At 35.2% G+C, this 23167-nt stretch overlaps 1 protein-coding gene across 4 annotated transcripts in view; it reads right to left on the bottom strand.

The window, feature by feature from the left end:
- The window catches only part of VPS13B (vacuolar protein sorting 13 homolog B), an 802016-nt gene that overhangs the window by 401542 nt on the left and 377307 nt on the right, over positions 1-23167 (bottom strand). For 3 of the 4 annotated variants that reach the window (XM_061172062.1, XM_061172061.1, XM_061172063.1), the window contains exon 24: positions 4775-4995. In XM_061172062.1, coding sequence (XP_061028045.1) covers positions 4775-4995 — 221 coding nt within the window. Of the gene's footprint in view, positions 1-4560; positions 4660-4774; positions 4996-23167 lie in introns of those variants that run through there. The other variant, XM_061172064.1, reaches the window with a different exon arrangement.

Raw genomic sequence — 23167 nt, 5'->3', positions numbered from 1 at the left:
ATTCTCTTAATATAATGAGACCATGTACACCTGAAAAAAATGTGCATTCCATGGTTGTTGAATATAGTGTTCTATAAATGTCAACTAGGTCAAGGTGAGTTCACAGTATTTTTCATATCTTCTATATCTCCAATTATTTATTTTTCATCTAGTTGTTTTACAACCACTGAGAGAGATGGTATAAAAATTTCCTAATATGATTGAATAGAATTACCTATTTTTTCCTTTAATTCTGTCCATTTTTCTTTCATGTCCTTCTTTATCTCTGGTAATACTCTTTTTCTTTTTGTCTATTTTATTTGATATTAAAATAAATAAGTCCATCCTTCTTATGCTGTTTGTATGGTGTATTTTTTCCTATGCATTTATTTATATTGTTTCTTTATATTTTAAGTGTTTCTCTTTTAGGCAATGTATGTAGAGTCTTGCTTTATTCCTACCCTAATAGGAGCAGTTGGACCAGGGGTCAGCAAACTTTCCGTAAATGGTCAGATAGTAAATATTCTAGACTTTGTGAGCTACATAGTGTTCTCCCTTGCTGCTACTTGATTCTGTGGTTGTAGCATGATGGCAACCTTACACAGTATGTGAAAAAAAGAGTGTGGCCAAATTTATCTGCAGGCCTTAGTTTGCTGAATCCTGGTCTAAACACTCCCAGTTAGGATCATAACATTTAATGTAATTCTTGCTAAGGCAGGATCAGCCCTACAATTTTATTTTTTGTTTTCTGTTTCCATCCTGTTTTATGTAACTCTGTTACCACTTCTTCACTTCTTTAGATTATTTGAATACTTCTTAGTATTTCATTTTAATTCATCTATTGGCATTTTGGTTATATCTCTTTGTATTTTTGCTTTTTTTTTTTTTTTTTTAGTAGTTATTCTAGGAAATTTTAATATATGTAGAAAAACTTTCACAGCCTACTTTGAAATTTATACTGTACCACTTCATGAGATATTTAGAAATCTGACAACCACTAGGTCCCCTTAGCCCATCCCCCACTAACCTTGATGATGAAGTTGTCTTTTTTTTTGGCTGTGTTGGGTCTTCGTTGCTGCTCGCGGGCTTTCTCTAGTTGCGGTGAGCTACTCCTCCTTGTGGTGCGTGGGCTTCTTATTGCGGTGGCGTCTCTTGTTGTGGAGCACCGGCTCTAGGTGCATGGGCTTTAACAGTTGTGGCACGTGGGCTCAGTAGTTGTGGCTTGCAGGCTACAGAGCACAGGCTCAGTAGTTGCGGCACATGGGCTTAGTTGCTCCACAGCATGTGGGATCTTCCTGGACCAGGGCTTGAACCCATGTCCCCTGCATTGGCAGGCGGATTCTTAACCACTGCACCACCAGGGAAGTCCCAAGTTGTCTTGTATATTAAATCCACATACATTGATTGAAAGCTCTAGCAGACAGTGTTACGCATTTTGCTTTCCACAGTCATACATATATTTTTTTTAATTATATGGTTAGTCTTTAATGGAAACTTTTGCTTCCCAGATTCTTTTTTTTTTTTTTTAATTAATTAATTAATTTTTGGCTGTGTTGGGTCTTCGTTGTGGTGCGCGGGCTTCTCATTGCGGTGGCTTCTCTTGTTGCAGAGCACAGGCTCTAGGCGCGCGGGCTTCAGCAGTTGTGGCTCGCGGGCCCTAGAGCTCAGGCTCAGTAGTTGTGGCACATGGGCTTAGTTGCTCTGCGGCATGTGGGATCTTCCGGGACCAGGGCTCAAACCCCGTGTCCCCTGTATTGGCAGATGGATTCTTAACCACTGCGCCACCAGGGAAGTCCCATATTTTTTTTAAATAGTTAAAAAAAAAAGATTTATCAAGCTATTTATCATTTCTGTTGGTTTTCCTTTATTTCTGAAGATCCAGGTTTTCATTTGGTACCACTCCCTTTTAACCTGTAGAACTTCCTTCAGTATTTCTTGTAAAGTAGAGGTGCTGGTGACAATTTTCCTAGTTTTCCTTCATCTACAATGTCTTTATTTCACTTTAATTTCTGTGAGACATGCACACTGGCTTGACAGTGTTTTTCTGTTAGCATTTTAAAGATATTGTTCTAATGTCTTCTGTCTTCTGTGGGGTTTTTTGTTTGTTTTTTTAATATTTATTTATTTGGCTGCGCTGGGCCTTAGTTGCAGCAAGCGGAATCTTCGTTGCCACGTGCGGGATCTTCGTTCTCACATGCGGGATCTTTAGTTGCAGCATGCAGGATCTAGTTACCTGACCAGGGATTGAACCTGGGCCCCCTGCATTGGGAGCGCAGAGACTTAACCGCTGGATCACCAGGGAAGTCCCATGTCCTCTATGGTTTTTAATGAGAAATCGGCACTCATTCAAATTAAGCCATATATAATGTATCTTCTTGCAGCTGCTTTCAAGATTTAAAAAAAATTTATCTTTGGTTTTTAGTATTTTAATCACAATGTGTCCAAGATAAACATGCTTGGGACTAGGTAAACTTCATGAATATGTAAAAGCCTATCTCTTTCTGCAAATTTGGGAATTTTGTACAATTATTTGTTAATATTTTTCTGGCCCCAGCTTTTTCTCCTTACCTTCTGGAATTCCAATTACACATATATTTGAACATTCTGTCCCACAACCACTGAAGATTTGATCCTATTTTTAATATCTTTTCTGTTTTCCAAATTCAATAATTTCTATGCACAATGTTCAAGTTCAATGACTCTTCTGTCACATGCAGGCCACCTCTAAGCCCATACAGTATGGTTTTTTCTTTCAGGTATTGTATTTCCAATTCTCAAATTCCATTTGATTATTTTTATACTTTTATACTTTTATACTTTATTTTATACTTTTTATACTTTACTTCTCCATTGAGAATTCTTACATTTTTCATTCAGTGTTGCTTTCCTTTACACCTCATAAAAAAAAATTATAATAGCTGTTTTAAAGTCTTTTTTGCAATTCAATTATTTAAAAAACAAATTGGAAACATTCATTTATGTTGTTAGTTTTTGCTTTCTTTTCCCCCAGAGTATATAGCAATAATCAGTGGGACTGATGGGCTGAGATGGGCTTCTGCTGCTATGATAGAACTAAATCTATTTTTTCCCTTTTAACAGCTTCTGTGATAAAGGAGCTAAAGAAGGTGAATCTGTTTCTCTATAATCTGTTTGCTAGAGCTGCCATATAAAAGTGCCATAAACTGGGTGGCTTAAAACAACAGAAACTTATAGTTTCATGGTTCTGGAGATTAGAGAGTCCCTACTCAAGGTAATAGCAGGGCCATGCTCTGGGACTCAGGAGAATCCTTCGTTGCCTCTGGTTCTTCTTCTGGTAGTAGCCAGCAATCCTTGTGTTCTTTGGCTTGAAGCTGGATCAGTCCAATCTCTGTCTCCATTCACATGGCACTCTCCCTGTGTATCTTCACATCAACTTCCCTCTGTGACTGTCTACTTCCAAATTTCCCTTTTTATAAGGATATCAGTCACACTGGATGAGGGCTCACCCTAATGAATTCATTTTAACTTGATTACCTCTGTAATGATCCTATTAACAGATAAGGTCACATGATGAGATACTACAAGTTAGGAATTCAACATATCTTTTGTCGGAGACACAATTCAACCAATAGCAGTTTTCCTTCCTCTAGGAAATGCATTTCAACAACCATCAGCAGTAGCATTCAAAGAATAATCTAAGAGGAGGTAAGTCATTTCATAATTATTCTCTTCTATACTACTATGGGTCATAATAGAATGGCAAATGGCCATTAATCTGGAACATTTACTATTGTTCAAAAGAATTTACTACTGATTATAAAAGAAATTACTTTTATAATGGTGGATAAGCTATTAGTTTAGTATAACTGCCTCATCATAATTCTAACTGTATGTATTTTTTTAAAAAGGCCATCACCAAGATTAAATTAGCAGGTCCGATCTTTTCAAAATGCACAAATATATATGAAAGTTAAACGAAACTGTAGAGTATACAGTAGGTGGAGCAAGGCAGAGAGAAGAGGGGAAAGAAGGAGGATGGTTTCATTAAGGAGGCTCTATAACATATGGAATAATATTTGAACCCACTTAAAAAAACTTTAAAAACTAGCTTGTCACCACTAATGCTGGAATAAACAAAGATTTATTGATATTGACCTAACAGATCCAATAAAACTCTAAATAGTATTGTTTTAAAAATATAATTTCAAATACTATTCAACATTGATAATCTGCGTAGAAAATATACAAGAGTCTGCTTGAGGTCAAAGAAACAAGTATTAAATTATATGTAATTAATAATTTGTACAAACCCAGGAGATCTGAATTCATACTAAATTATAAAACTGTAGAATATAACATGTTTCGCCTATACCAACTGGAATGTTAAAGGATTAACAAAATGCCTTTTTTAAAGAGTAAACAGTGCTTTTTTTTTTTTTTAAATACTACACGTTGAGCAAAAGAAGTTTTGAGTGAGAATCTGATTGGAAATTACATTTGATCACTTCAATAGACTCTTCCAGTCTGAGAGTAAAGGAGTTCTTCACCGTTTAAAAAACTTTACATCTGCAACTGATTTCATTCCATCAGCCAAAAGATGCATTTATGCTGCCACCATTACATTTTCAGAAGAGTTTGAATTACAAAACTTGAGAGAACTTCAAAGCAATACTTAATCTAACCATTCTGATCTTGATGGCCCTGTTAAAAATAATTTAAGACACTTAATAGAAGAGAAACCCTTCAACAAAATGAGTAACAATTGTTCTTAAATCACATTATTTTAAATTTCCTTTCATAAACCAAATGTACCAACCTGGGAGTTCGAGCATTTTATCTCAAGTGACTCTAGGTCAACATGCAGACAGACAACAAATGAATGCCTCGTATCAGGTCCTGTAGCGAGTAGTTTTTGAGATGTAACAGCTAGAGTAGAGGTACAACCCATAGGTTCCACTAGGCAAAGTGTCACTTGTTTTCCAAAAAGGGTGTATATGCTGAAATGATGCAAGCTGATTGTCCAAGGAAAGGCATCACCTGATAATGGGGACAAAAGGGGGTAGGGAGGCACACAAACAAAAATATAGTTAATTGTCACTTGATAGTAAGGTATCTACTGTTAATATTTGAAATATAAAACAGTTAATATGGCATCATAAATAGCGTATGCTGTATCCCAGAGACCAACAGGTTAAATAGTTTACATGTTATATAAGGGTTACCTTTTAAAAATGTTTATATTTGTATTCATTATAACATACTACTATATCAATAATTATGTACATTATAAAACATACAAGTAGAAATTAAGGAAATGAGATAAAAATATAAATACAAGTTCTAACTTTTTCCTCCCTCACCCTTGTACTAGTGGGTTGTACAGTGCAACTGCTGGGATGTATGCATTATACCTTGGAGACCACAGAGAATGTGTTAAATTAGGAAAATTAGGAAAATGAACTAAAGGTGACCACAGATCTGACTGCAGAATAAAAAAAGAATAAACAATTTACTATGGTCTGTTGGACCATCTGCATCAGAGTCATATGGGTGCTGATATAAAATACAGATTCCTGGTTTCTGCTTCAGACCTACTTAATCAGAAATCTCTGATAGTTAAGACCCAGGACGCACATACATATCTTCAGTTGGTGATTCTTATATATGTTATTTTTAAATCAAGTATATTTTATTTAAAAATAAAAGTACTCATACATTTCAGAATTAAAAGCAAAATTTCTTTCATTGTTTTAACATTTTTTCTTTTATTAATTTACCAGAGAAAAAAATTGTTAATATAAATTTATGAGACAAAACTATCTTTTTTTTTAATTGTGGCTATAGATAAAATACTTTGTGAAATAGCATTTAAAAGTGTACTCAGTATTAAAACATTCATAAATATTCATTACTGGGATGCCAATTTGATGGAAAATATGTTCCTATGACTTGTATTTTTGACTTCGCAATTCTACTAGCACTTGATAGTATAGATAGTATAATACAGACTTCTTTTTAAGTATCTAGATTATCTTAAAACAAATTGAAAATATTTATCGTCTAATTAGAGAGGTACTAGTGTCTCACTGAAAATATAATATATAGAAGATATAATATATAAAGAAAAATATCAAAACCAGTCATAATTCACCTTCCATCTTGCTACTCCCAGGACTATGCACTATTAACATTGTTATTTTTTTCCTTCAAGTCTTTTTTTTTTCCCCCTGTAGTGTTGGACCTGCTCACACAGAGCTGGAACCAGATCACATCGTACTATTAGGTTCATATTATTTTTTAGTAAGAAAAAAAATACCAAGTGAATAACTAAGTAGATCATGCTATAAACATATATACTAAAGGAATATAAATAAGCATTTGAATTGTGAATGGTGATACTCAGGGGATGCTACAAGATAGATTCTCATATGTTTGAACATTCAAAATGTCTTGATCAAGTAGTTAATAAAATTAAAATTAGAAACTTTGAAATTGAGACCTGGATAATAAAATAAATCTAGCTACATAGCAGTCCACAACAACTTGACTGGAAACAATGGAAACTGCATAATAATATGTGGTCAGCACCGTGGTACTCTGCCTGTCTTAAGACTTAAAATATTTTGCCCCCAGGAAAGAATGACAAACTTTAAATCATCTGTAACTAATTCTGAAATTATTTTAAAACCTACACAAAGTTCCATGCTATTTACAAAATAAAGGCTTTGCCAAATTTGTCTTAAAATACTTTGGAATGATTTCAGGTTACATATTTTAAAATCTGTAGCGAGCTATACATAGTCCTTCAAATTTTATGTTATCCAAGAAATGTTAAATGGTGATTATGTTGGGTAAAAAGCACCACATTTAAATTCATGAAATAGAAAAAAAGAATTCCAAATGACATGGGTACTATCTCAGATATGTGTCTCTGCTTCTTCTTTGGAATCAGACCATTAGCTGAAATTGGGTATACCATATTCTAAGTCTTAAACAGAACCTTTTAAGGTAATATTTTACGTCCATTTATTTAACAAGCAGATCATCTATTTTAAAAAGTACACTCTATCTAGAAGAGCTTAACATGTAATGACAAACATTCCCACAATTAATCACTGTGAAAAAATTATCAAAACGTAACACATCATTACCTGCACACCTATTCCTTTTACACACACACACACACACCAAAACAAAAAGCACCTCATCTATTTACAACACTGGCAATATACTGTTCTGAGGACTCCGTAAAATATGCTCAGATATCCATGACGGACCAGGATCATGTACTATTCTGAGACCTTCAAGACTAGTATTTTAACTTTAATTAGAAAGTGTTAAGGCTATAAAATGAGTCTTTCATTTTAGAAAAATTATTTATTGCTGGCAGAATTCAGAAATAGTCAAATTGTCTAAAGAACAAGAAAAAAATAAAAACAAAGCAAGAAGATTGAAAATTCCATTTCTGTGTGAATTTGTGAAACCTCTACACTATCAACAGAGAAAAGAATACCAATAAATTAATTCTCAAAAAATGATAACCAAACACTAATGAACTTCAGATGAATTAATGTAAAAGAAAGTGAATATGGCAAAGCTTTGAGACAAAATGAATAAATAAAATTCAGTGTGAGACTATGTGATACATGTGTCAACAGTGGGGGAGAGGGACCCTGATCATATACATCTAATTTACAGTCTTCAATACTGGTGGGCAGGGATCAATATTCTGCAAAGAGAATTGGTGTTTCCCTTTCTAAAGATGTTGTGCTTTATTATAGGAAAAAGTATATATACTTTGCACCAAGGTAAATCACCTTACAAAGATCAATACAGAAAATGAAGAAAGAAAACTGTTCAATATTAGAGATACTCCCCCTCAGTTTTCTTTCTTTCATAACCTTAGTCATTACGTGTCTTTCGAAACAAACAAAAAGGTGTCTTTCCTCTTCTCCTTAACTCTTTTCCCTATGTCCCACAATCCAGTATGTCTCAGGCAGGCTTTTACTTCAAATATGAAATAGTGTAACCAGGAATATTTTACTGCTAATTGTGGGGGTTAACAATTTGGAAACAGATGCAGTGTATTCTACAAACATAAATGAGCCAAAAGTGCTGACACTGTTTCCCCAAACCACTTAGCACTAAACTGATTTACAGACAGTTGAGATAAAGGGTTTCTTTAATTCTACATGATATTAATTTAAGCAGTGGGAATGTTCAAGGAATGAAGGCATTAAAAAAGATATAAAGCATAATCAATTCTCCTGGAAGTGGAGAACTGCTGAAATGCCTGGAAGAGAAGGAAATGAAAATGAGCAACATATAGTTTTATTTGCTCTGTAACCAAATTTCTACTTTGGAAGAAAATACTGCTTTGTATTAGGAAATGTAAAATGTATTGCATGTATAAAATAATATAAATTAAAAATACATAAAATTTATATAAATATATAAAATTTATATTGAAAAATATCACGATTATTAAATCATGATAAAATAGATAATTCATTTCAAATTTGTGAAATATTTTCTTCATATCTAGAAACCCAAGCATTCAGTGCTTGATTCACTTTTTTAATCCTTCCATAGGCCTTTGTACATATATAAATGTTTATAAACTCAGCATGTATTAAAAAAAAAGGGGCGGGGGGTTCCCTGGTGGCGCAGTGGTTAAGAATCCGCCTTCCAATGCAGGGGACACGGGTTCGAGCCCTGGTCCGGAAAGATCCAACATGCCGTGGAGCAACTAAGCCCGTGCGCCACAACTACTGAGCCTGTGCTCTACAGCCCGCGAGCCACAACTACTGAAGCCCGCGCACCTACAGCCTGTGCTCCGCAACAAGAGAAGCCTCCGTGATGAGAAGCCCGCGCACCGCAACGAAGAGTAGCCCCTGCTCGCGGCAACTAGAGAAAGCCCGCGTGCAGCAACGAAGACCCAACGCAGCCAAAAATAAATAAATAAAATAAATAAATTTATTTTTAAAAAAAAGCATTCAGTGCTAACTAGTATTCACGTCTGAAAGTTATTACTGGTTTAATCATAACTTAATCATCAAATTTTCATTACTATATAAAGAAATATAATACTGTTTTTTAAGATTCCTTAAAACTTATGATTGCAGATATAAACAATGCAAAACCAGAATAATTATTGCTTTTAAAACTAAAAGTAACCTCAAAGACTAGTGCTGTCTTTCAAGCAATTAATATATCAGTAATTACTTTACAGTTTTAAAAGAGGTGTCGAAATTATAGCAATGCAGAATTTATTTAAGGTCATATGGTCAGCTAACAAGACATACCCTCAGTTGCTACAGCTTGTCAAGATATGTTACAATTAAACATTTTCTAAAGTGACTTACCACTAACTAATGGCACTTCTTACCTCACTTAAATTATTACATAGACACCTACATAATTAAGGAAACATTACCATAAAATATTTCTTGGGTCTCATGACTCAGTGATATGATATATGGATTATAACTTAAAAAATAGAGTATTTTAAATATCCTTATTTTTAAATGCTATTTTTTGCTTCCTGATTGTTTTCTACTTTAGCTTTTTCTTAAATAACTGAATAGCCGATTATCCCTTATTAAGCTTTTTTAATTGAATATGTATTTTACAAACACCATGTTCTCAAAACTTTAACAACATAAGAAACATGATTAAGACATGATTCCCTTTCCAAAACATTTTCAACTATATACATTATATTTACAAAAATAATAAAAATACTTATAAACATTTACAACACAAACATCCTAGATAATAAATTCATTTATCATTTCCCTTAACATAACACATAGTACATGTAGACATTTTAGTCAATTTGAGTTAAATCTATTACCTTCCCAAGACTTCTGCAAAAGAATTGTTTACTGCTATTAGATGAAAGTCAAGACTGACTAATGCATAAAAGCTTTGCCATGTTAACCTTCCTAATAAATGAGTATTTGTTAGGAATAAAAGATACACATTTGTGTATTCATTTTATATTACTGACAGAGTATATCAATTTACTTAAGTTGATAAACTGGTTTACTGAGTGCATTAGAACACTATGACACTGCCTCTACAGCATGAGCCTGGATTTTGCACCAGGGAGACTTAGGTAAATATCCTAGCTCTAACTATCCCTTAGTATTAGAGGAGAAATGCTAATTCCTAATTCCTCTGCTTTTTCCACATGAAGTGCTAAGCCATTTCATGCCTTTTCCTTCACAAGAATTGAGTGGACTATTTCATTACAGTAAAAGAACCAACTTAGTGAAAAGACAAAAGAAAGAACCAACAAAAGAAAAGACATAAGAATAAAGAGAAAAGAAAAAGGAAAAAAGTTTAAAAAAAAAAAGGTAAAAAGTAAAGTCCTGATTAATTTCACTTCTTTCATTATTTGGTATTATTATTTAAAGAATTTTTTTGGAAGATAGGAAGTTCACGGATGACCCAAGGACTCTTCCAGTTCAAGAAACTATTCCAAATACTAAATTAAAGAGTTTGGGGACTTCCCTGGTGGTCCACTGGTTAAGACTTCACCTTCCAATGCAGGGGGTGCGGGTTTGATCCCTGGTGGTCGGGTAGCTAAGATCTCCCACACGCCTCACAGCCAAAAAAAAAAAAAAAAAAAAAAAAAAAACCCATAAAACAGAAGCAATACTGTAACAAATTCAATAAAGACTTTTAAAAAAAGTGTGATAAATGAAAGAGTCTGAATCAATGAATTGTATTTCATGAAAACCTCATACAGAAGGGAATTATATGGAAGAAAACCTGAGTCGTGGAGATCACGTTTATCCATAACTTGGCACCTCAAGTACGGTTTCATTCTCTGGGGCTCAGGTGAACCACTTTAAAAACATGCTAAAGCTGACAGGTATGACCAGCGACTAGCTGTGAAATTAGGAATAGAGCAATTTTGGTATTGAAAATAACTGTTACTCTGTAGCACAAGATTCTATCATGTTATCAGTGCCAACTGATGGACAATCTAGGTCAAACAGATACCTAAGGATATAAAAAAGGAACAAAGAAGTCAGGTATGTGACAATCTTATAGATTTGTAAACCGTCAGAGAAAAGGTGACAGGTTAAGTATAGGTATAGATGAGAATACCTAGTAAAGCTATAAATATGAAGAACACCTATCTTTAAAGAAAGTGTAGAGGAAAGGAGCCCATGAATGATATTCAAAAGAAGTAGCCACTAGCCACAGAAAACAAATCAAGGAAAGTGGTTATCCAGAAGTTAAGAAAGAATTTCAAAAAAGAATCAATGAACATCAAGGATTAAAAGGTTTCCACTGGATTTGCAAATAAGAGGTTTGTTCTGTTAACTGAGTATGCTGAAAGAAATTTTAGCATTTTTATATGACAACAAGGATTAAATAAGGAGGTTATAATTGATGAAGCAAGTTCCGTAAAAACGTAGTGCATAGCATATAGTATGCACTCAATAAATATTTGCTTTATGAAGGAAGGAAGGAAGGAAAGGAGAAAGGGAGGGAGGGATGGACTGAGATGGATAAATGAATAAAAATGGCTTGGTCCTAAGCAATGTCAGCAGACGAAAGACTTATTCTAGGTAAGGTAGATTCATTTGTTAAACAAGTATTTACTGAATTAAATATATGCCAGATATTATTCTAGGATCTAGGGAGAGAGCAGTGAACAATATAACCTCACTGTTCTCATGGATCTTGCCTTCTAGTTGTGGAAAGAAGGATAATAAACTAATAATTAAATGACATATAGTATGTTGATGGTCCTAGATGTTCTGAAGAGCACTTAAGCAGGGTAACAGAACAGGGTGCTGCCACTTTAAGATAGGATAGTCCAGAAAAGCCACTCTGATAAAATGACATTCCATAGAGACATAAGGCATGCGGCTACTTAGGAAAAAAGTGTTCTGTAAGGTGAATAGTAAGTGTAAAGGTCCTGTATCAGGACCCTGTTTGGATGGGAAGTTGTCAATGCTTTCATTAAGGTAATAAGGAGGTTGTATGCTGGGTAGGGGAAATAATCAGATAACCTTGAGGAAAGTGGTGAAAATTTATAATAGCTTTTATAGGGAGTGCAAAGGTATTAAAGGAAGTATAAAAAGTTTACAAAATTATCAATGAGGGCTAGAAGTCATTTTTTCCCAAAAAACTGTCAAGAACTTCAGAAAGGAAGCTCAAATGTCAAATAGTTGGAACGATCCCAGGCTACACTTCCTTCCAAGAAACTGAGAATCCACAATATCCAAAATATATAAAGAACTCATGCAACTCAATATCATAAAAACAACCTGATTAAAAAATGGGCAGAGGATCTGAATAGACATTTTTCCAAAGAAGACATACAGATGGCCAACAGACACAGGAAAAGATGCTCAACAAAACTAATCATTAGGGAAATGCAAATCGAAACCACAATGAGATAACATCTCACACCTGTCAGAATGGCTATTACCAAAAAAGACGATAAATAACAAGTGTTGGCGAGGATACAGAGAAAAGGGAACCCTTTCTGCACTGTTGATGAGAATGTAAATTGGTACAACCACTATGGAAAACAGGATGAAAGTTCCTTAAAAAATTACAAACAGAACCACCATATGATTTAGCAATTCCACTTCAGGGTATTCATCCAATGAAAACAAAAACACTACTAGAAAAAGATATGTGCACCCCAATGTTCAGAGAAGCATTATTCACAATATCTGAGATATAGAAGCAACCTAAGTGTCTATCAACAGATGAATAAAGAAAATGTGATGTAGGAGGAAGATATCAAGCTGGCAGAGTAGGAGGACACCGAACTCATCTCCCACAATGAACATATCAAAAAAATACATCTACATGTGGAGCATCTCTCACTGAAAACAAACTGGAGACTGGCAGAAAGGCTACTCTATAACCAAGGCTGTAAAGAAAGATCCACAGGGAGTCGGGCAGGAGGGAGGAGAAGCAACAATTGGGGGAACCTGTACTCCTAACAGGGGACACAGAAGAGGAGGGTAATATCAAGGGCTCAAAGATCCTCCCTGGGGAGTAAGTGGTTTGTACCACATTTTGGACACCTCAGTCCTAGAATCCAAAACCAGGAAGACAAGTCCCCTTAGTTGGTTGGAAAGCAATGGGACTTAACAGAAGAAATCAAGACTCTACTCCTGAAGAATGCATGTGCAAACTTGCCAACTCCTCGAAAAAAGGCAGAGGAAGCAGACTGAAACTGCCCAGGGCTCCGGCGGGTTTCCTACGACAAAGGTCACAGCACGTGCTCCTGCCTGCAGCAGGTGCCTGCTCCTGCCCCTCTTACTCTGTCTGGCTCAGCTCCCTCCAGGGCAATAGCTGACACTGCCAAGGAAAGTACACACCTGGGGATGGAACCAGTCAGACCCAGCACTGCATCTGAACAGGGCGAGAGCAGACATTACTGGCACTGACAGAGAGTGGTGGATTACGAGCCATCTGGAGCTCTGATTGCTGTGTCAGGAACGTTCCAGCTCGAATGGCACTCGACACTGGGTAAACTCTCCAGGCCCTCTTGCTCCAGCGATACTCCCCTCTGGGGCAAAGGTGTCATTGCCAGGAGGGAGTATAGTACAAACTTAGAGGGAATGGAACCAGCTCAGACTGACCTTCAGGGCTTCTTGTCCAGCATCTGGGAATCCAACCCTACCCACCCACATATGGATGATGACCACTGAGCACAGGAGAAGCTTCAAGCTCACATCTGGCTCTAGCGCTAACAGCAAAAAGAAAAGCAAATTTAAAAATGAGGACAGTTTAAGGGACCTCTGGACATCAGCATACTAACATTCATGTCATAGGGGTCCCAAAAGGAAAAGAAAGAAAGGGGTCAAAAATGTATTTGATGAAATTATGGCAGAAAACTTGAACCTGAAGAAAGAAACAGGTAACCAGGTAGAGGAAGCACAGAGAGTCCCAAACAAGATGAACCCACAGAGACTCACAGTAAGACACATCATAATTAAAACAGCAAAAGTTAAAGAAAGAATTCTAAAGGCAACAAGAGAAAAAGAATCACATAGAAGGGAACCCCCATAAGGCAATCAGCTGGTTTTTCTGTGGAAAGTTTGTAGGCCAGAAGGGAGTGGCAGATATATTGAAAGTGCTAAAAGGGAAAAATCTACAACCTAGGTTATTCTACCCAGTGAGGTTATCGTTCAGAATTGAAGGAGAAATAAAAAAACTTCTCAGACAAGCAAAAACTAAAACAGTTCATCAGTAATATGTGATATGTTAAAGGGTCTTTGCTAAGTGGAAAACAAAAGGTTACAAAAAGAAGAATCTATAGGAAAGGAAAAATCCCACTAGTAAAAGCAAACATATACTAAAGGCTGTGGATCAACCAGTTAAATAAGCTAGTACAAATATTAAAAGACAAAAATTGTAGGGACTTCCCCGGTGGTCCAGTGGGTAAAATTCCACACTCCCAAGGCAGGGGGCCCAGGTTCGATCCCTGGTCGGGGAACTAGATCCCACATACATGCCGCGACTAAGAGTTCGCATGCTGCAACTAAGGAGTCTGCATGCCGCAACAAACGTGCCACAACGAAGATCCCACGTGCTACAACTAAGACCTGGTACAGCCTAAATAAATAAATAAATAAATAAATAAATAAATAAATAAAAATAAAGACAAAAATTGTAAAATCAACTTTAGCTACAATAAAGAGTTAAGGGATAACATGAAAATGTAAAATATGACTTCAACAACAAAACATGGGGGATGGGAGTAAAAGATGTAGATCTTTTAGAATGTGCTTAAGTTTAAATGACTACCAGTTTAAAACAAATAGATATAGGTCAACATATATGAACCCAAAGGTAACCACAAATCAAAATTCTACAACAGATACACAAAAACTAGAGAGAAAAGAACATAAGAATACCACTAAAAAAAAAAAAAACCAAAGAAAATCATCAAATCACAAAGGAACAAACTAAAGGAAGAAAAGAACAAAGAAGAACTACAAAAACAACCCAAAAAACTAAGTAACAAAATGGCAATAAGTACATACTTATCAATAATCACTTTAAACGTCAATGAACTAAATGCTCCAAAAGACACCGGGTGGCCTATTGGATAAAAAAAAACAAGACCCATCTATATGCTGCTTATAAGAGACTCACTTCAGAGCTAAAGATACACACAGACTGAAAGTGAGGGGAGGTAAAAAGATATTTCATGCAAATGGAAATGATAAAGTAGGGATAGCAATACACATATCAGACAAAGCGGACTTTAAAACAAAGTCTATAACAAAAGACAAAGAAGGGCATTACATAATGATATAGGGAACAATACAAGAAGAGCCTATAACATTTGTTAATATATATGTCCCTAATATAGGAGCACCTAAAGACGTAAAGCAAATACTAATAGACATAAAGGAAGAAATTGATAATAATATCGATACAATAATAGTAGAGGACTTTAACACTCCACTTACATCAATGGACAGATCATCCAGAAAGAAAATCAATAAGAAAACAGTGGTCTTAAATGATACATTAGACCAGTTAGACTTAATAAATATCTAGAGGATATTCCATTCAAAAATAGAATACACATTCTTTTCAAGTGCACATGGAACATTCTACAAGATAAATCACACGCTAGGTCACAAAACAAGTCTAAACAAATTTAAGAGGACAGAAATTACAGCAAGCATTTTTTTTCTGACCCCAACAGTATCAAACTAGACATGAATTACAGAAAGACAAATGGGAAAGACACAAACCCACAGATGTTAAACAACATGCCCCTAAAAAACCAATGGGTCAATGAAGAAATCAAAGAGGAAATCAGATAATACCATGAAACAAATGAAAATAAAAACACAGCTTTCCAAAATCTATGGGAGGCTGCAAAAGCAGTTCTAAGAAGGAAGTTTATAGCAATAAAGGCCTATATCAAGAAACAAGAGAATTCTAAAATAAAAAACTAACCTGCCATCTAAAGGAATTAGGAAAAGAAGAACAAATGATACCTAAAGTCAAAAGAAGGAAATAATAAACATCTGAGCAGAAATAAATGAAATAGAGATAAAAGAAACAACAGAAAAGATCAATGAAATCAAGAGCTTTTTTCTTGAAAAAATAAACAAAATTGATAAGCCTTTATTTAGCCAGGCTCATTAAAGAAAAAAAAAAAAAAACGAGAGAGAGAGAGAGAAGACCCAAATAAACAAAATGAGAAATGAAAGAGGAGAAATTAAAACCTATATCACAGAGATTAAAAAATCATAATAGAACACTACGAACAATTATATGCCAACAAATTGTACAAGCTAGAAGAAACAGATAAATTTCTAGGAACATACAATCTTCCAAGACAGAATCAGAAAGAAATAGACAATCTGAACAAACTGATCACTAGTATGAAATTGAATCAGTAATCAAAAAACTCCCAGCAAACAAAAGCCCAGGAGGTTCTGCCAGTGCAAGGCAGGCCACAAAAACTAGAGGCACTGCTGCCATGGTCAAAAAGAGGTCACCTGATCTGGAGTAGTGAACAACAACCACACCCAGAAGTCTTGTCGTTGAAATGATGATCTCAGTAATGGTTGAACAGGGAGGGCCAACAGCTCTACTAGCCTGAGATTGTGAATGTGATTGGAGAAAGCATATTCCTGACTGACGTGGCACACAACCACAGTGGATGCAGAAGAATTGAGTTATCTGGACACTCCTAAACAACCTTGAGACTACACATATGTATAGAGGACATGTGGAAGGGCTCAGAGGAAAGTAAAAGTTTGGCAAGTATGAGAATGGCCAGAACACTGAATACACAATCCTAACACATATAGAGATCTATCTATTAGTAGAGGACAAAAGCCTTATTTGAGAACTACCTCTGTTCAATTTTGGCTGACCACTAAGATAAGAAGACATAAGGGTGATACCTAAAAAGCCAGGGTTAAAAATAAAACCAAGAATAATAAGAACAGAACAAAACTTAGCTGAGACATCAGTGGTCACACAGTCAGGAAGAAACAGATGTAGCCCAAGGAAGTTACTTTACAAAGAAGGAAACTAGCATAAAAGAACAACAACTTTCCAGGGAAAAAGAAGAATACATAAGCACACACCTAAAATTCTCAATATTTTAAAAATTTTAGGCAAACACAGAAATAGGAAAGTGTACCCTATCTCAGGAAAAAAACCGCAGTCAATAAAAACTGTCTCTATGTGCCAACAGATGTTGCATGAAGCATAACAAAAGACAACAATGTGGCTATTATAAATGTGTTCAAAGAACTAGAGAAAAAGATTTTTTAAAATTCAAGGAAAGTATCAAAACAATGAATCAATAATCTCATAAGGAGAAAGAAAATACAAAAAAGAACCAAATCAAAATTTTATTTTATTTATTTATTTTTATACAGCACTTATTAGTTATCTATTTTATACAAATTAGTGTATATATGTCAATCCCAATCCAAATCAAAATTTAAAGTAGAAAAGTACAATGACTGAAATGAATAATTTAGTAGAGAAGCTCAATAGCAGGTTCACGCTGGCAGAAGAAAAAAACAATCAATGAACCTAAATACAGATCAATAGAAATTATCCAATCTGACTAAGGAAGAAAACCAAAAGGAGACCAGGAAAAACAGATAATCCCCAAATGACTGCCTCTGGGAGGGAGAAGAATGTCCATGCTAAAGAAATGTACTTGGGGATCGTGTTCAAGTCTATTCAAGTAAGCATTCAACATCTCCCATTATATACAAATACATAAGGACAGCCAATGTTATCAGGATCTTCAGGATCTAGAAAAACAGGCAGGGCACTTGGGGTCATTGAGGTAGCCAGGGAGATCAGTCAGACCAAGAGCTGTCCAGAGTCCAGAGACAGTGGTCTCCCCAGGATGCAGGCACCACTCTCACTCAGTCTGCCATGTAAAGGTCTGTACCATGAGCCCTTCCTTGTTGGCCTAACAGAGGAGCAGCATCAGCCATCCAACAAATCCAAGACATGACCCTACTGGCAAGGAGAGCATCTAGGAAGGCAAAGCCATCATGTCTTTGAATCAAAGCCTAAATAAACTCTTAGGATTTGGCTTAAGTCGCAGCTTTCCTTAGAAGCTAGAGGTGTGATATAATTGCTACAGACATTGTTCTCTTCTCAGTAGCTCACATTCATCCTGCTCAATCATTTGTTTACCTCTGGGTTCTATGACTTTTAAAGGCTGGACAAGGAACCTTACTTTATTTATTTCCCCACCAACCCCACTTCCGGCATGGTGTAGATACACTTTCTGTACCTGTGCATTCCGCTGCCAGGTGAGTAAAACTCCAAGATTGGAACAATAAGCGTGTTAATGCCACATACTGTCCTTAGAAGTCTTGTGGCATTAATGGAAGGGACAGGCACAATGGTGGACATGAGATTACCCCTCCCAGAACCTCCTCCACATTGGCCTGTATGGGAACCAGCCCAGCATATCTGTATTCCACAGAATGCCCCAGAGGGGGTCTACCTTTGCATCTCTCTCCTGCCTGCATAGCACACTGATCTTTAACATTTTCAGTAACTCAGAGACATCTCTGGGACTTTCACATAGCTCCTGTCAACATGTCGGGCCATTAACTATAAACTTGATTTTGATGCCTTGCTTTTCAAGAATAATTACCCTGTACCTGGAATGTTAGCCTATTTACTGCTTGTGCAAAAACACAACAATAAAATCAATGTTCTACAATTCCTGAAAGTAAAAAAAAAAAAAAAAAGTATCCATCCTGAAAAACAAGAAAAATATATTGAAGAAAAAATTAACAGAGCCTCAGAGAGCTGAAGCGTACTAACCTAAAATGGAAGGCCCAGAGGAGAGAAGAAAGAAAAGAGCACAAAAATATTTGAAGAAATAATGGCTGAAAAATCTCCAAATTGATGAATAACATTAGTGCATACATCCAAGCAGCTCAACCAAGCTCAAACAGGGTGAATACTGAAACATAAATACCTATAGATATTATAGTCCAATTGTTGAAAACTACAGAACAAGAGAAATTCTTAAAAGGAGCAAAAGAAAAATAACATCACATATAGCCACAACTACTGAAACCCGTGTGCCTAGAGCCCACGCTCCACAACAAGAGAAGCCACCACAATGAGAAGCCTGCGCGCCACAACGAGTAGACGCCGCTCGCCACAACTAGAGAAAGCCCGTGCACAGCAACAAAGACCCAACACAGCCAAAAATAAATAAATAAATAAATTTAAAAAATAATAATAATCACTTCTTTATTTTAAAAAAAGTGGTCATCATCAAGTGATTTTTTATTTTCTCCTGTATATGTTACTTTCTTTCCAAATTTCCTTTAATGAGGGCATTATGCTAAGTTAGATAAATCAGACAGAGAAAGACAACCACTGTATATCACTTGTATATGAAATCTAAAAAAGCTGAACTCAGACAAATAAAAGAATGGCGGTTACCAGGGGCTGGAGGGTAAGGATATTGGAGAGATACTGCTAAAGAGTGCAAACTTGCAACTATAAGATTTGAAGATCTAATGCACAGCATAGTGATTTTCAGTCAACAATACTATATTACACACTTCAAAGTTCCTAAGAGACTAGATCTTAAATGTTCTCACCACAAAAAAGAAACGATAATTATGTGACCTGATAGAAATGTTAGCTAACACCACAGTGGTAATCATATTGCAATATATGTGTATCAAATCAGCATGCTGTACACCTTAAACTTACAAAATTTTATATGTCAACTGTATCTGAATTTTAAAATTCCCATTAATTAGAATGCTACCTTGGTATCATTTAAAAACCATATTTTTAAGATCTTAAGGCAATGTAAATTATATAGTTTATTTTTAAAAGGTGAGCAGGATATTAGATCTGCCATATTGGTTTTTGTTTTTAAAATAAGTGTTTGTGTGGGAGGGTGGAAAATGCAAAATTGATTAACAGGAAATAAAGTAAGGTTCCTTGTCCAGCCTTTAAAAGTCATAGAACCCAGAGGTAAACAAATGATTGAGCAGGATGAATGTGAGCTACTGAGAAGAGAACAATGTCTGTAGCAATTATATTAAATATGTTTAGGCAGTTCAACAGCTTAACTTCATTTGTTATACATGTATGATGGCTTCCAAGAAATTTATTTAAAAACAACACCGTCAAGAACAAATCTAAAGCTCTTTTCTGAGCTTCCTCTTTTACCCAGGCAATCTCATTTACATACGGTTTAAGAATTAAAGTCAAAGACACTGAGTAAAGCTGGGGAAAAAAACTACTGCAATAGTACATCATCATCTTTCAGAACAAGTGGAAATTATGATTATCAAACTATGATGTTTTAAAAATATCTATACTGTAACAATACATATGAACAACTAAGGTGACCAGAATTACACGGAAAAAATAGCCCTCATGTTTTTCATAGATGCTCAACAATTTTCACATCAGTTTCTATTGAAACTCACTAAATCCAACAATAGCAGAGTTTTAATTTATAAATGATTTTTATATTCCAACTCTGTCAAAATATTTTATTAAAGTCACAGGCAACTCTTTCAAAAAAGGAAAAACAAACCTCGGCTAGGCACAGGGTAGAAACCCATCTGCTCAGAGGTGCGAGCTAGATGTAGCAAATTACATCTGCAAGCCTCACTGCAAATACTCTCTAATGAAATTCAAGATGTTGATTTTGACCCACACACCCTACACAGATTGGATCTGGCCATATTAGCGATCATCTTTCCCTTCCCATGGCAACTGAAATCAGATGACACATTTCAACAAACAGTTCCTCATTTTGAACTTTGAAGTGCAAGTTCAGTATAGAAGAAGGCTCAAATCTATGAGAACCCTTTTGTTCATCCTATTGATCATCTTTGTAATGCTAAAGGGTTTTTTTCATTTTGTTCATACCATAATGACTAGATCACTGTATTTTGAATCTAAACAACTAGATTCAAAAATTAAGGTTTTAATAGAAATTCAGAACTCCAGAATGATAACCAAACAACACCAAAGACAAAGAGCAAGAGAAAAATAACTTCACAGGAGTTATGAATCCAAGCTAAAAATAAAAGAGAAAGAAAGTTTTAACTGAAAACACGGTCTTCATAACCACCAAAGTCAAATGGTGAAATATCAAAATTTTAACTAAAAATTCAAAGTTGTTTCCTACAGTAGAATACAGACAATGAATCATTAAGTTCCATTTTTGCTTAAATTATCCTGACTTGGTTTCTGTTGTGTACAACCAAAGGGTATCAAGGTATATATACATCTAAATACCATCTCTCTTTTCCGTCTTTCTCAAATATGTTTTTAAAGACACTGGAAATTTGTTATATCAATTTTTCACTTTCAGTTTAGTCCTTAAGGCACCATCATCTGACCTGCATTAACACTATTCCTCTGAAAGTATTGTGATAAGAGAAACCAATCACCCAAAATCGTCAAATCCCTTTCACACCTTTTAGTCCTCATCTTATTGGGCATCTTTGCTACATTTAAATGACTAGATCGTGTGTCTTCCATGATACTACTGCCTCATGGGTTTTTCCGTACTTCCCTTATTCACAGTTTTCAACATAGCTTATTTTTTTTCCTTTTCAGCCAGTGAACATTAGTGTTTCCCCCTTTTTCTATCTGGATTATACTTATTTGTCTCTACGTAAGTGATTTCAGGTGATCACATCTTTTTTCATGGTTTTCCCTGCTATCACATTGTGTATCTCTAACAGTGATTCCTCTTTTGAGCTCTAGACCCATATATGCAACAGCTTATTAGATATATTTACCTGAATGTCCCACAAACACTCTACAGTATGTGCCAACCTAAATTCATCCTTCCTATCTTCCACACCCAAAACTAAACCTCTTTCTTTATTTGTAATCATAATATTAACCATATAAACGTCTACACAGACATCCAAGCCAGGAACCATGGAGTTATTCTACACATTTACTTCTCTTTCACTATCTATAACTAATCCAGTCACAAAGTTGTGCCAGTTTTTTTGTTAAATATTTCTCTATTCTTTCCCATTTTCTCCATCCCTATCACCACCATTCTGGTTCTGACAGTCATGTTTCCAGACAACTATATAGCTAGATGCAATATCTAACCTCCTTGCCTCCAATTTTCCTATCTTCCCCTGAGCCCATGCCCTCTCAGACCCTCACCAAATCCATCATCTACAATTATCAGAAAACATTTACTGAACAAAAATGAGTTGAACACAAAACAATAATAGTATTGGAGAAGCAGACTAGAAAGAAGCACAATCGGAAGGTGGTATAGATTTAGATACATTGCATATCTGGTTGATCATGAATGATTAAAAATATTTATCTATATTCTGAAACCGGCAAAATGACATTGAGAGAGAAAAAAAGCATTATAAATCAAAATGAGGATGAGAACAAGAGAGGACAAAACAGCAGATAAGTAATATCACGAAATTTTGAAACATATAAATATAATAGATAAATAGCAAGTGACTGAGGCCCAGAGAGATAAACCATAAAGGATCAATCTGATTCATGACAACCATCCTTCAACAGGTTCCAATACTCAAATATGTTTGAAAAAGAGAATGCGGAATGACACTGAAACCAGGAGGACTAGTTGAAAACTGAAAGTGAACAGACCTCCAGATTCTTTCTCAATCTATGCACAGGTATAAAGACAAAGAGTAAACTACTTTTTACATGTATGCATCAAAGGGTTATACTCAAATATTTTTACAAATAACATTTAAAATGAAGAAAAAATATATACTTATGGTCTTTCACAAGTTAATATCTACGGTTTTTTTAATGCCTGAAGAAGTTTTAAATATCTTGAAATAATCTCCTTTCCTTAAAGTAGGTTTGGCCAATGAGAATAACCAGGTGGTTAAAAGACTGAAACCTAAAGTAAAATTTAGGTTTCAATGTTGATTATATAGTCACTCTATAGTCTCCTAGGGAGTATGAAAAATAGACTTTAGAAGTTTCTATTTGATTCTAGTCCTCTCCATCTGGTATATGATATTTTTAAAAGTTGAAAATAAACTAAGATTCTAACTCAGTTCTAGAAAAAAAATCAGAGAATATAATAACATCTTATGATTTAAAGTTGGAGACTTCTGTAGTTCTTAAGACATTCATAATATATTGGAAAAACAAGATAAGAATAAAACAATTTATCAAATGAAAAGGACAA

The sequence above is a fragment of the Eubalaena glacialis genome, chromosome 17 (assembly GCF_028564815.1).
Source record: "Eubalaena glacialis isolate mEubGla1 chromosome 17, mEubGla1.1.hap2.+ XY, whole genome shotgun sequence".
Classification (NCBI taxonomy): Eukaryota; Metazoa; Chordata; class Mammalia; order Artiodactyla; family Balaenidae; genus Eubalaena; species Eubalaena glacialis.
Note: the sequence above shows the minus strand (reverse complement) of the source record. Positions and strands in the feature narration are given on the sequence as shown.